Source organism: Euprymna scolopes, chromosome 13, assembly GCF_053919585.1.
Source record: "Euprymna scolopes isolate OS-2025 chromosome 13, ASM5391958v1, whole genome shotgun sequence".
In the NCBI taxonomy this organism is placed as follows: domain Eukaryota; kingdom Metazoa; phylum Mollusca; class Cephalopoda; order Sepiida; family Sepiolidae; genus Euprymna; species Euprymna scolopes.
The window spans coordinates 65,884,882-65,900,794 of record NC_136494.1 but is presented as its reverse complement, the minus strand read 5'-3'; the positions used below and the strand labels follow the sequence as shown (position 1 = coordinate 65,900,794).

General features: G+C 31.8%; 1 protein-coding gene across 1 annotated transcript in view; it reads left to right on the top strand.

Moving 5' to 3' along the window:
• Positions 1-11,371, top strand: part of LOC145292054 (selenocysteine-specific elongation factor-like) — a 45,615-nt gene extending 34,244 nt beyond the window's left edge. Inside the window, exons 5-7 of the mRNA XM_080138095.1 lie at positions 728-811; positions 7,026-7,734; positions 10,369-11,371. Coding sequence (XP_079994221.1) covers positions 728-811; positions 7,026-7,734; positions 10,369-10,532 — 957 coding nt within the window. The 3' untranslated portion in view covers positions 10,533-11,371. The remainder of the gene's footprint in view (positions 1-727; positions 812-7,025; positions 7,735-10,368) is intronic.
• The last annotated feature ends 4,542 nt before the right edge of the window (positions 11,372-15,913 follow it).

Genomic DNA, 15,913 nt, shown 5'->3' with positions numbered 1-15,913 from the left:
CTACATTTTGATTTAGGCACAGATAAAGAGTGGGGAAAATTATTGACAGTGGTTTCAGCTAGACGGGTGTTTATCGTGAAAGATTGGCTAGGGAGGATCAGAGATTGTCCTCTTTGTTTTTTGTCCTGTTTTTTCCCCCTCTTTTTTTTTTTCTTTCTTTTTTTGCTTTTTTTTTTCTGATTTTTTTTTTTTTTTTTTTTTTTTGTATTCTATTCCACTGGCAGTTAACATGGGTTATCATATTGTGGCTAGAGTTAAATTTTAGTTTGTTTGGCTATTACAATCCAAACATTGTTTCTGATTTGCATTGGAAGCATTTAATAAAAACATTGAAAAATATCTAACACAGAATCTGACAATTTAGAAACTTTGATTAGTTGAATCTTTAACTAACCAAAGTTTTTTTTTTTTACATTTCTTAATTATTTTATAAATTTGCTTTTTTCTTTACATTTTGTATTTATTTTATAAATTTGCTTTTTTCTTTACATTTCGTATTTATTTTATAAATTTGCTTTTTTCTTTACATTTCGTATTTATTTTATAAATTTGCTTTTTTCTTTACATTTCTTATTTATTTTATAAATTTGCTTTTTTTTTACATTTATTTATTTTATAAATTTGCTTCTTTTTTTTTTTTTTTTACATTTATTTATTTTATAAATTTGCTTTTTTTTTTTTTTTTACTTATTTTATAAATTTTTTTCATTTTATAAATTTTTTTCAGAATGTAGAACTACCTTCAATGAAAGTTAACAAAAAAATCAAGTCCATGCAGATGTTTCGAAAGCCAGTTGAGAAAGTGGTTCAGGTTAGTAACATTTGTTGATTGGCAATATTATTTCGCATATCGTTGGTGTCAATTCAGAACAAAATAATAGCGAAAAGTTTACTATTCTCAGGAATCCTAGCGTGTATTGAGGTTATTAATCTTGTCTATCTATCCACATACTAGTTATTAAAGGCACGAGTGTGGAGGGGTGCATAGGTGGATAGGCCGAACGTTTACTAAAATGTTCTTGTTTTGGAAATTCTATATCCATAAAAGGTTAGGTTGTTTTGACAATTATGAAATATGAGTATATTCTGAATTTACATTTATTCTCTTACCTGAGAGCTCAACCTATGATCAATATATATTTTATAGATAATGAAAGATAAATAAATCTTTTCATAACAATATTAACATTTTTATAATTAAGGATGATGGATGATTTTGGAGTCCTGATACTACAACACCTTTCCAGCAAGCTGTGCTGGCTCTGACCGTATTGGCTTGCTTTTCTGTTGAACTTTGTCTGCAATGCAGAGAGAAGGACCCTGGTAACTGGGTGAACCTAGGTGCCCTCATCACCTGCCCAGGCCTGCATCTGAAGGGGCAACTCCAACTTCAATTGTATAGCTACAGCAGACACTGCAGTGCACCAGGCTAGATGCGAAACACCATTCTCTGCGAACACCATTGTCTCAAGAGATAGAAAGTTGCCGTCACATCATCACAAACTTGCGATTTTCCTGGTGCGTGTAGAATAATTTATGAAAAATTTAACATTGTCAATTAACATGAATTTATTTTCTCCACTTTGTTTCATAAATTCTATCTACAACACTGAAAAACACTGGAGACATCAAATTCTGTGAATTTAAAATATCAAATGTAAAAAATACACAAATAATTTTGTGTATAGATCTTAAAGCAAAGTAATAAAACTAATTTGCATTCATCTACTCAAGTTAACAAGCTTAAATTTAGTCCACATTGAATATGCCTTTGTTTGTTGTATGTGTATCATGTCCTTATGTTCAAGGTAGATGGAATGTTTGTTTTTAATCTGAGAAAAATCTTGCTCCCCAAAAAGAGGCACTCTAGGTTGAGACAAAAGTGTAAATTACTTCAGTCTAGAAGGAGTTCTTTTGTTGACTAAGGACAGAACAGATTAAGAGTCATATAAATAACAGATACTACAGTTTTATCTTAGCCAAAAGACCAAATTTGTACAAAAAGAAAAATTAGAAAAACAAATTTTCTGTTCAGCTTTCTTTACGCAAATGCTTTATTTTATTTTATTTTTTTTATTTCAAGCATTCCATGTTGCATTAAAAAGTTAATAAACTGAAACTTATAGTTTTTACAAAAGTGTAAGAAAAAATGTCACTTGTTCACTGTCACTGGACAACTTTTTGGGTTTCAGTTTTGAGAGCGCACAGTAGAAACAGACAAATGCAATTTCAGGAACGAATCAAAAATCTCAGCAAATGTCAACAATAATCCAATGACACAAACGAAAACATCTGAACATTTATAGCCTTGTAGCCATTTTCAGAGAAATCTTTAGTGAACTTTTAAATTGCATTGTCTGCCTTTGATGTACGCTCTCCAAACTGAAAACAAAAAAGTTGCCCTGTGACAGAAGCGCACAAGTTCTGAAAAAATGTTTAATTATCAGGATTTAGTTATTCAATCAGGTTCATGATTCAAAGCTGTTTTTGGGAAAATTATCATTTTCAAGGGTAGTGACGAAATATATCTTTGTCAGATAGTACCTTTGTGTGGATCACTTAAGTTAAATTTACAAAGAAATTTTATTTTATTTAGATTTAAAGTAGGCATTACATTTATTTAAACAAATTATTTCATTAAAAAAAATAGCTTGTTTCCAAACTAGTTTGGAATTCTTCAGCAGATCATTATTTGGCCACTTGGATCAAACAGAAACATCTATTACTTAAATAGAAATGTAACTTGGTTTATGATTAAAACTTATTCAGTTCTAAATCTTAAAAAGTTTCTGAAGAAAAAATCTGGATAGCATTATTTGTACAAGGAGACATATGTCTTTCCTTTATATTTTGGCTAAGAATAGTGTAATATCTGTTCTGATACTGCACTACAATCCTTTTAGCCTGAAGCCATTTTCAATTTTACCCCAATCCAGAGTGCCCATTTTTATTTCTCCACATTAAAAATAGATATTGCGTCTAATCCTGCCCTTGCAGGGAAGCAATGACCTAAAAACGTGAAACCTTCCTTTTTTGTATTCGTTTTCTTAAAGAATCACAAGTTGTGGATTATTTGCATTGTTTTTTTTTTTCTATTTTCACTATTGCTGTTAATTTTTCAAATGCATTTATGTCCGTGTATCTTTCGTTATATCATGCATGTACTCGTTTTGATACCAACTCAAAAGGTCCTCGATATGACCTTAAACTATATCCAGTGGTGAGGTCTCAGCTTGCAGGCTTTGGGGAGTGTGGAGCCACCCGTTGCTCCCTGGTCCACTTTGACCCGGAGTGGTAGTACCTGTTAGGGTCCCAACTATGGGTTAAATAGAAACCGACTTGAAAACAACAAATATATTCTATTAAAAAATTTTTCTTCAAAATCTTTGGATTTGGCATTAAATAACCTGAAAAGGGTTGATATGCCGTAAATCAACCAAACCAAACCAACTCAAAAATAAGCGAAAGACAAAGTATAATCTTTAACAGATTTATTCAACAACTTACACTGCAAAATGCTGAAGGAGAAGCCGCTAGATGCATGATGATTAAAGACTGCGATGCGAGACAAATTTTATTTACATTCCAAACTCTCATGTTCTCCTCAAGGTCAATAACTTAAGCTTCAAAGGGAAGTGATTCTTTTTATTATTAGGTTGTATTTAACAACCCAACAGTATCTTCATCTTGGGGTGCACTGATTAATTGACAGGTAATCGACTTTATTGTCCCCTTTGCCGATATAAATCCTAATTGGTTGTATTGTTACTTTTCTCTTTCCTAATAAATTTAAAGCATTCCATTAATGCCAAATGACTTATCAGATAGCTTTGACGTTGTATCCTTATTCTGCTTCATTATTGTCAGTAGAAAGTAGATGTAGAATCAAATTCTTAATGGTATTTTCCATGTCATTTTTCTTTTTTAATTTTTTGAATCTTGGATCTAGGAAAGTAGACACAAGTTTTTATCATTTAAATGGGATGAAAATCCTGTTTCCATTGATAACCTGAATTATTCAACAGTGGTAAAGATTCCACTAAAGTCAGAAATATCAGAATTAGATTGGACAGCTTTTGACACAAATAATGTCGCAACTAAAATTGTAGACATTATCATTGATATGGTTGAAGTTATATACTTCTTTGGTGATTTCTTCAAATGGACTCTAACTGGACAATCGAACAAATCCCGATTAGTAAGTTATGGTAGGACTCATATGATTAACAGCACACATTTCAAGAGTTTTTTGTTGTTCTAAATTCCTTCTCAGCATATATTGAATTTCACCGTGTGATCACATCTTGAATGAGTTTGTTTTTTCCAAATTAAGCTGATCCTGTATTTCAGTTAATCTGCTAATGGCTAATAGAGAGCGATTAAAGTGAGACTGTATTTCTGTTAGTTGTAATGATCGTCTTCACAGCCTGTTAGGAAAATAATCTGTCAGTTTTTGGAGATTTGCAATCTATGTATGAAGCATGATAGTGACTTTAAACCACATCCCCTGACATCCACAACTATATTTGCTTCTGAATCCCACAAGACTTTATTAGAGATTTTATACTCGTCCAAAACATTGTGTAATTCTTCACTTATTCTTGCATCTGTGTGTGTACCAGGAAATGGAACAACAAATAATAATTAATAATAAAGAGTGATATTTACAACTAGAAATAAAAATAGGTATAAAATTCTTAAAATTTGTATTAGAATTTTCTGCAAAAAAAAAACTTGGAAAAATCAATTGAAAAAAGGTGACTTCCTCCTGAAAGTTGAAGGTTCAATTCTCGGTGTGGGTGACCAAAAAATACATTTACGAATTACTTAAGACCTCTATCCAGTCATGGCTGATGGAACAAGAACATTTTAATAAATAAAGAGTTTTGTTCAAAATTCCATCCAAATTTCTGAGTTAGACAGAAACATTCCAGAGTTCAACTAGATACACCTGAAGAAGGTTGGAGGTTACATCAACGAAAACGTTATGAAAATCACACTCAAGATAGAAACAATAGTCTGATGAATCCAGATAATACGAATAAACAATCCTTAACTCAAAAATTCAGAAATGTCGTATTTGAAATTATTTTTCAATGAAGTTTTTTTTTTTTTTTTTTTTATGCAATGCTTTAATTTGGACCAAGATTTGCAATAAGCCTCTTGAATGAATCTCTTGTGGCCTATGATCAGTAATATTCCAAATTTTCTTTTTTTGCCAATATTGATTTTATAGTAGTTTGGTGTTTTGCTGGAATGTCTGTCTGACATTGTTTCCTTTTTTATCTGCAACTTTTGCTTGTTCTGGATAAACTTTTCTAAGATGGTTTAGCATATAATTCATAGAAGTCTTTGTCGATTTGCTACCCCTTGATATGATGGCTTGACATAACTTGCAGATCACTATATTATTCTTGGGATAGATGTCAAAATACTTCCAGTAGAAACTGGTTGCAAAAATGATTGATGGTTGTTGTCAATATTTAAATTAAATTTTACATATTTCTGATCTCTAATTAGTAATTTATTTCAATAAAATATGCATTAACTAAACCAGAAAAATAAAAATATATATGTAATGGCAGCACAGGTCCAAAAATGAGGAACAAAGTATGTATTTTTAGTTTGCACGTGGTCGCAATTCCTCAATGTGAAAATGAAAAAGATAGTTATAATTTTCTTTGACAATGGTTTAAAAATTTTTAAAAAAAAATGTTAATTCGATATGAATTAAAAGGAAATAAATTTTTCCACATGCCATCAACTATTTGCCTTGAATTCATCCCAATCACAAAAATGGCTACATGTTAGCAGTGTATTATGCGTATTATTTTAAAATACGATGTAGGGGTGCATGTTCCTTTGAATTGTCACCAGCAAGGAAAAAAGGGAGCTAACTTGTGTTCGTTTACAATATAATTCAATTAATACTAATACCATTTATGACAACAACATTTGCTGATAAATCGGAATCAGAAACGATTAATTAGTAATCAGCCAATTTGCTTATCATTGTATCCCTAACTGCATCATGGCTTTTCTATGGTTATACACCCCCTCAATAATGTTCGTTTTGTGTTGATGCTAATGAACATATTTCGATGAACCATACACTTAAAGAATGTAATATAACTGGAATGCATCTCTTTTTTGTAACTGCATTTGTAAACATCTGTGTTGACATGCTAGTAGCAGGACTGACCAAGTAGCAGTTATGCAATCTGTTTGCATACATTCAGCAATGCGTAGTAGTAGTATGCATAGTATCTGTATCTTTGTATGCATTGACTAGTTATGATAACGATGACACATTTGTTTGGGGTTTTATTTAATTTATTTTTTTAATTAATTATATTTTACATTGTTCTTACAATGTAAAATATTAGCCTTCTTTCCTACTATTCCCCTGCAGAAAGATAGAATGAGATTTCTGAAACATGTCCGCTCAATTCCAGATCAAAAATTCAATAGATGGTCTCTTGCTTTTCGACATATATCCTATCTTGACTTCTGTTATCTTACTTAATTTCTAGCCTTAACTTTGAAGTGGTAATTTTCCCCTCCACAGCTCACATATAGTCTTGTTCTAAACATATCTACCATAAAATTATAAAACAGCGGTCGAAATAATATTCAGAAATGGTGCAAATAATTTTTCTTTTCAAAAATTCTAACATGGTTGTCATATTTTGAATTATTCAAACTACTGTCTATATAATCTGTAGGAATAGATTGTTCTTGTTCTGTTAGCCATGACAAAGAATGATTTCTACTTAGTCATGGGTGATGGAATGAGAGCAATCTATTCCCGTTGATTAAACAAAAGGGTTCAGTTCAAAATGCCATACAAATTTCCAAGTTGGACAAGACTCACTTGAAGAATTTTGGAGGTTACATTGGCCGAAATATAGGAATAACATCCAAGATGAAAATAGTAGTTTTAATAATCTAAATTATCAATCCTCATCTCAAAAATTGCAAAGCATTGTTTTTTAATTTTTTGTTTCTTATTTGTATTTTTGTAGGGAGACCGAGCAGGTATTTGTGTAACTCAATTTGATCCAAAATTACTTGAACGAGGCCTCGTCTGTTCACCTGGAGCTCTCCCTACGATATATGCTGGTCTTGTATCTGTCAGTAAAATCCGCTACTTCAAGGGTTCGATTGCAACCAATGCTAAGTTCCATATAACGATGGGTCATGAGACTGTCATGGCACATGTGACCTTTTTTGGCTACACCACTAATTCCGATGAAGCTGCTGTTCAGCTGGATCTCTCCAGGGATTTTCTTTATCAGGAAGAACTCTTAGAAAATATTTCTACCGGGAACGAATCAGATAAGTCATCAGAAAAAAGAGTTCAATTTGCTCTTTTGGAATTTGATAAACCAGTGACGTGCTGTGAATCTTGTTTGGTGATTGGTTCAAAACTTGATTCTGATGTCAATGCAAATATCTGTCGAATTGCGTTTAATGGAGTTCTACTCAAGTCTTACACAGACCCAAAGTATCGTGAGACGGAACTGTCAGAGGTAAAGATCTTCAAGACGAAATCTCGAGAAGGCCAAGTGGAGAGGGTAAACGATGCGTATACATTGATTGGAAAAAATCTGTTCAAGAAAGAAACGAATATTCAAGCTTTTGCCAACCTGAAGGTGAAATTAACTAGCGGAGAGGATGGAATTATCGAGGGAGGATTTGGACAAAGTGGGAAAGTAAAAATTCGCATTCCAAGTAAGTATTTTTTTGGTAAAAACTGTAGACCAGAACTGTTTGCTAACCCCCCCCCCCCAATAAATTCTTATTCTTTCAGACAATTACATGTAAATCAGCCTGTTTGGCATACATTTAAAAAGGGTAGGATTGCTTCCCTTATTTTGCCCTTTAGTCCATATATTCCATGAGTGATGTTTCCAACAAAGGAGAAGAATTGCTGTTTTCTGGGTCAGAATCTATTTATCTAATACTTACCGTTTTTGACTTTGAAGTTTTTTTTGGGTTTTTTTAGCTCCTTACATCAAATGGCTTCATGCTTTGTCTGGGGTGAATCCCATAAAAGATTATTAGTATTTGCTAATGAAGTTCATTCCTTTGAGTTATACCAAAGACTCAAGATACTTGATGCCTCCTTGCTAAATACAGCATTATAAGAGGAGGACCAATGGTAAGTGGAGTAATCCTGGGAAAGGGGTGGCACTTTCCCCTACATCTCTCTGTAGTAGTCAATAAAAAGGAAGCTTTTAGGTTGCCATTGATTAGTCAACCAGTTACTTAATTCTTCTTGTATGTTAAATAGGTTGGAAAAGTTGTAAGTAAAAACTAAATAAAACAAAAACTATTTTCAAGTTGGAAATCACTTTTGCATATAAATTTAAGACAAAATGATCAACTATTTCTGGTCTTCCAGGCAGTAACAATCACTCACTTCGGAACCAGATACAGTTTTTAAGGACTGTTTTTTTTTTAAATAGTATCTGGTTCAGAAGTGGATGATCAAAAAATTCCGAAATTGCTGTTCTGATCATAGAATTGAGGAAAAAGAATAGTTTAATCTTTTAGACCAATTGGATTAGTTGAGAAAATTACACAATTATAAAGTTGTTTGAATAAAACAAATTTAATTTTGTTTAAAATTATTTTAAGAAATAGTTTAATATTTTTAAAAATGTATAATTGTTTATTTGAAAGCTGAAATAGAAAAATGTAGGATTTTTTAATAATTAACTAGCCTAGGTGCCTGGCATTGCCCGGGTGTTTGGAGGTGTGTGTTAAGTAAAAAAAAAAAAAAAAAATACGGTAGTAGACAGGCAGGCTTGAACCTTTACCGTGAAGGAGGAAAAAAAAAATATCTTTGCCGTTGCATCCATAGCCAAATCAAAGTGACGTAGGTTTAAATTAAGGCTAGTAAATCGAAAAGAGGTGATGACTTTCAAAAATATTGGTGAAAAAAGCAACCCCTCCTTGTAGAAAAGTGCCCAGTTGAAGGTGAAGGAATCAATATTTTTGGCCATTTTTTTATTTCATTCATTTAAACAGACAGTTGAGATTTATATAATAGGTGTTGTAAGATGATGTTCCAGTTTAAATCATTTTTGAAAAATGTTTTCATTTTAATAATCTTGGTAAAATCTTTGAAATATTTTCTGAGAGAAATTCAAATTATATTTTATTGCATTGTGTAATCCATAATAACTTGTTATCCAGAATTTTGTAAAATGGAAGTTATTTATTGACGATGAAATGAAGTTAAGTTTTATTTTAATGAAAGATTAAAATATTAATTTTTATGAATTAAAACCACAAATTTGTTTTTAAAGTTTCTTAAAACAATGGATAAGCAAAATATGCATTTTTAATTTTTATGCAAAAAAATTTCAAACATTTGATAGCAGAAAAGTACATTGATTTTTAAAGTAATTTTTGTTTTGTTTTTTTTACTCTGTTGAAAAACGACAATTATTGGTGGAATTTTTATTCTAATTTATACATAACTATTATCTGTTTTCATCGGTTATTTTCAAATTCATGATTTTACAGCTTTGTTTTTTTTTTTCAATTTTTTTAAATAAGGTTTTCTTTCAAAAAAGATTAAAGAAAATTCTGAGAACATATCCTTGGTTATCATTTATTTCTTTTTTTTTTTTAAGTGTCAGAATATAATTGTAATATAATCTGTAAGTATATAAATTTAATAATATAATTGAAAATAATTTTAATTTCAGAAAGGATATTACAGATTTCCTCAAAGTTATTAAATTCCTGAGTACTGGAATATGAAAAAAGAAAAATGAATCCAGTGAACCTCAAAGTCCGGAAACGTTGCCAATGATGACATAACTCTGCGCAAATCTGATGTTGGATTATTTGTTCAGTTAGTGGTCGTCTCTAATCACAAAAGTGGTTATTGAGCCTGCTCTGAGCCCCAATCCGCAAATGATCTCAAGAGGTTCTGAGGCTTTGTATTTCTAGTATAATACATTTAACTATACTGAAACCATTTAAAATATAGTTCATCTTTAGAGAACATGGAATAGGAGTTGGTTCCGTTTTGCAATCACAACTCCATTCAAGATCTGATAACACTGTAGGTAGTCTTGACAACTCACCACTTTAGTTCCAGCATAAAGTTTTGAAATACCAAATGAAACCCCAACTATTTAGTCAAATATGAATCTAGCTCAGATTTTTGCAATTTTCTTTTTTCATCATTAATATGAAAATTATCTTTTGAAAATGTCATTGAAATTTAATCCACTTTTCTAGCGGGGGATTAGGGTGATATAAGTCATATCTAATTTGTTGTATCAGAAAATGAGAAATAAATATTTGGTTGAATTTGACTTGTATTTCTTTTTTTTTTTTTTCTAGATGGATTGAGCCCTGAAGTGATCCAGAAATATTCCGGATCTAAAAAGAAAGGCAAAGATAAAGAATCTGTTGACTCAACTGCAGAAACTTTGGCACCAGTGAAGATTATCTTGACATTTAAACGTTACATTTTTGATCCCAAAAAAAGGATGGTTCAAACGTGACACACAATACATTCGCTTTCAAGGAATTATTTTTGTGAAGGTGGGACCTAATTATTTAGGGTTTTCATTTTAATCTAGTTTTCTTTACCTGTATTATTCAATTCAAACAAATGTTTTGTTTTTTTTACATTGCTGACATTGGATAATGCACGTAAAACAGACCATGAAAATAAATTGGCTGAAAAACAAAATTAACAGTAAATTTATCTTAAAAAAAAATATCGGAATGAATCTGAAGTATCTGTTCTTTTTCTATACTGAAACAATTTTAAATTTTGTTTCTAACCCAGTCTCACCCTTTTTTGTGAGCCGAATTTCCCCACACTAAAAAAAAAAAAAAATGTGACCTTGTGTCTAACTTAGCACTTGTGAAAAATGAATAGGGATGTATCGACATTGACAAATTGGTTTATGCTGTGCAACCAGGAAGGGAAGTAATTCATCTCCCTTAAGCTGCTGTGATATATATTTTTTTTTTTTATCAGATTTTTATAGTTTTCCAGTTATAGTATTTGAATTTTGGGATTACTTCCTTTTTAATCAAAATAAATTTTCTGATTTTTTTCTTGGGTAAATGAGTTTGAGTTAAAGGGATCACAGGGCAAAGTGATTTCCTTCCAGAAAAATAGATTTTATTTGTTATCCAAATAGATTTTTTACTGAAGAGTTGATTTTAAATGCAGGAAGCAATCTACATATAACAAAATTCCTTATGTTTGGTTGGAGGTACCTCCCCTACTTTGGGAATAATGAATGAATCTTTCGTCCAAACTAAAGAACGAATGTTCTCAAACACTTAATCATGACTAAGAGGCAATAAATTCTATAAAACAAGAAAATCGTCTTTGTCTTATAACTTTGATTATCTGTTTAACATCTATTTCACACTAGCCTGGGTGTGTCGAGGTGTGTGTAAGGGGGTTGGTTGAGCAACCAAAGCCCTAAAAAGAATTTAAAAAAAAAAAAAAAAAAATAGTATAAAACAACTCAAAGTAGCATCAAGTACCTGTGCGAGCACAAAAAAAATAAAGAATTAGTAGTAGGCAGGCTCAAACCTGTAACGCACAAAAGGAAAAGGAGGTGAAAAAAAGTTTCACTTCCATATAACAGTATAGACAAAATGTTGCTGTTATATGAAGTCTTAATTTAGATCTGAGAGTGAATCTTTTGGTTCTCCACGTATTGCAAAGTTGAGGCTTTTTCACTAACATCCAAGTGTTGAGAGAGAATTTCTGAAAAGAAAAATGATTGAGTTCACTTTCTGACACATCTGACCAAAATTGATACTTTGCCTTGATGTTGGCAGAGTTGTCATGTAGGGGTCGACTACGAAGAACTCAGCTCCAATAGTTTTCTAAGTCAGCGGTCAGTAATTTTTTGAAGTTTGTGGACCACTAATATGAATTTGCAGAAAAGGTAAGTATATTTATAGAATAACAATTGGCAAACTTATTTTAATTATTCGAAATCTTTGGAATACTGTTCTCATTTTGAGTTATTTTCACATTTTAGCCAATGTAACCTTTGACTTTCTTATGGTGTATTGTGTCAAATTTGAGAATGTTTCTGTCAAACTCATTAATCTGCACAGAATTTCAAACACTCCCCTTTATTGAATCCAGAGGAGTAGCATGTTATTGTTCCATTAACCCTGACTGGGTAGAAGTCCTAAATAATTCGCAATTGTATTTTGAGTGTCGCCTACACCGGGGATTGAACCTTCAACCTCTTTCTTTTTTGTTATATCTGTAAACATAGACAATATTCCTTTAACTTACTTCTATTTAACATATAGTCCTTTATTTAGCAAAACAGTTGACTATTTTGTAAAAGAAAGTCTTTCTTTTAAATGTTTTTCACCGTTTGTTGAACAAGTATAATTTCTTATGTGAAAGAAAAGAGCTTTTTTGTTTGTTAGTAACATAAATCTAATCGTGAACACGCATGTTTGTCTAGGCAGCTGTCTTTCTGGCCAATGACCATCAAGGGAGATCACTCTAAAAACTTACCCCAAAATAATACAACTCTCGAATACAAGGGAGATAACTTCATTATAAAAATCCTCGGATAGTGACTCATTTGTTATTGTAATCTAATAATGTATAAATGTCCCTGCAATTTTATCTTTCACCCTTTAAGCCCCATGATGTTGGAGTGATGAAACGTAGCTGGCAGGAATTTGAAGCACAAGGTTTATCTACCACATCAGCTGCAAATCTGCGTGCAGCACTAACCTAAACAAAAATAAAATACCTACAAAGGAATGACAGTGCCAGCAAGTTATGATCATTTATAACGCATTATGCAATATGTTGCAAGGCTAACTAATAAAATAATTTTTATGCAAAATTCAACTTTATTCATCAACATAGTGTATGACCCTAGAAGGAGACTAATACTAATGATTCTCAAACAATTTGAGGCCTTTTTGTAAAATGATTTGTATTTGATTTTTGTAAAATGATTTTTATTTGATCTCAAAATTTGCCTCAGTTTTCTATATTACTTCTTCTTTGGAGCCACATTTTTTCCCTGGAGTTTATTTCGGAGTCTACAAACATCTAATAGTCACTGGGAGCTATGGATGTGGAAGTAATTGCAAGTGCAGTTGATGTAGTTTTGCCATTGTTATGATCAACTTTTAACGCAGTGGAAGAGTACTTTTTTCTTTATTTGTGGGCATTTTTTTTCACGATTTCTTGTTTTCAAATGCACCAATAATGCTATAAAACATTTTCTCTTGATATTTCTTCCATTCGCAATGTAATCGTTGAAAAGCATACCTTGCACATTTCAAAATACAAGGAGAAAACCTTGCCTGCTGATGTTTGCATCTTTGATCGTTTGGTTGACTTTTGGTCACCTCTGTTCACACTGCTGATTTTCAGTTTGACTCCAAAGTGAAGCGCTGGATCCAGGTTTCATCCATTTCATCACAAATTGATGTAAATGATATTTTTTGTATTGAAATGGTTGCAAACAACACTCTGAATTATTTACACATTGTATTTTTATAGACTGTAAGACAGCTCAACAGCCACTTTTAGCACAACTTTTTCAATGAAAAATAGTGAATATATTGATATCTTCAACTCTTATGCAACCTCAGTTTATGATCAGCCTAAAAGAGTTTGGGAGCTTTGTTTTCCAGGACAACTGCGTTGGAAGTTGGTATACCTGCATATCTTTAACAGTTATAACTGAGAGGTTATAATGTTTATGGATAATTAAGGAGAGAATACTTCTACTTGATCTTCTGAAAGCGTTCAAAACAGTGTGACATTCTGGTCTGTTACATAAACTTCAAGGTTATGTTGTTGGTGGTGAGGTTCTTGACATTAGGTTTTTTTGTTTTTGTTTCTGATTGAAGATTGTGAGGAACTGAGGATGGTGTCTCTTCATTCTTTTTCCCTATCACTGCTAGTGTTCCTCAGGAATCTATTCTTGTCCCAACTCTTTCTTTATCTCAATGATGATCAATTAAAGAATATTGTTCAGAAATTGAATATCTATGCTAATGATAACACTCCTTATTCAAGTTTTGCTTCTCGCCCATTTCCCTTGGATCATTTGAAATATACTGCTAATCTAGAAATTGGGTTCAGTTTGTAGATTGGAGGAAGAAATCACTTGTTTTATTTTTGTTAAAACTCGGTTTGCATCTTTCATTTTTAGGCGTGTTCCTTTTCTTGTGATTCTGCTTTTGAGAAGAAATAGACTGAAACTTGGTCTTTCTTTCTCATTAATTTCGGGTTCATGTATTAGATCCATTGCTCTTTCTGCTTCTTGTAAAGTAGGTTCTCTCGATCGCTCTAAACCTTTTCTCACACCTGAGGTTATTCTGTCTGTCTCTCTACAAATTTACTATCAGACCATGTATGGAGTACTGTTGTCATATTTTAACTGGTGAATCCCTCTCCAATTTGAAGGTTCTTGATAAATTGCAAAAACGTACTTGTAATTTGATTGGCTGCACCCTTTCTTCTTCATAGCAATATCTCTATAACAGACGTGATGTTGCAAGTCTCAATCTTTTCTTTAACTACTATTATGGCACGTGTTCTTCAGAATTATCTGATCTATTCCCTATTCTTGTTTCTGCTACATAGACTTTGTGGTCAAGTGATCTCTGTCAATTTGCTGTTTTTATACCTCATTGTAATACAGCTTCCTATTTCAGTAGCTTCTTTGCAAGAACTTCGTTCTTGTGGAACTCTTTTCTTTCTACATTTAACCATGATCTTTTGAAGATTAACATAAATAGGCATCTCCCATATTTGTGGTAATCTTTTGTTCTTGCTAGCTCTTTACATTAAATGGCTTCACATCTTGTCGGGAGTGATGTCTGATTTAAAAAATATACCACCTCTTAACTGTTGTTTCGAACAGAGCAACGTTTGAATAACACTTAACTGATCATTGTTTTTTTGATTGTACAATAGTCTTTCCCCACTAGAAAGCAATTTTATTAATCAACACATGAAATTCAGATTCTGTCATTGTATTCAAATTTTGCAAAAGTAGTTTCACTTAACTATAATTTGTCAACTAATAATCTGATTAGGCCCAAATGTTGATACATACTGTTTGATAAAAGCCATGGATTTTTTTTTTTAGTAATGCCATCTATATATCCGGTCTGAAACTTCATTAAATCCCCATAAAGGCTGAAAAGTTCATGCTGTAATCACTTAATTACAAATTATTTATATTTTGTTTAAATGCAAAATGAGTCACATTCTCGACTTTTACTCTCCTCCTCCTCCTCCTCCAGTATCCAAAAAGCATTTCATTCGTCTGAAAAAATTAGCTGAAATATTAATGTATTAAGTTTGTGCAAAAAAATGTAGTTTTTGGACATTCAACTTCATGTCAAAAAACGACATTATTTTTGCAACAACCTAATAACTTGATGCAAGTACGAATGTTACGTTTTATATTTTCTATATGAATAAAACGTTTTATATATATATATATATATATATATATATATAAATAAAACGTTTTATATTTTCTATATAAATAAAACAGATGTATATGTCTGTCTGTAAATGTTTAATCATCATCATCGTGCAGTCAGTCTTGACTATGTCTAATTCGGGCCTCGGTGCTTTATCCTTTGGTATTGGTGTAGTCCTCTTTCTGTGTGAAGCATCCGGTCAAAGGTACTGCATATGTGGGTGCCGGGGGTGTCGTCAATAGTGTCTCAGCTCTAAGGCTTCTCCAATCTTTCTGTCTATTTCTTCCTTAAGCAATGAATTCAAAAACTATTGGTCACATAGCACTGAAATTAGCAAGAAATAGTAATCATTAGTAAGGCTATGTCAACAATATTCTTTTCATTGTTTTTGACTCTCGAGTGTGTATCCATTGATATCTTA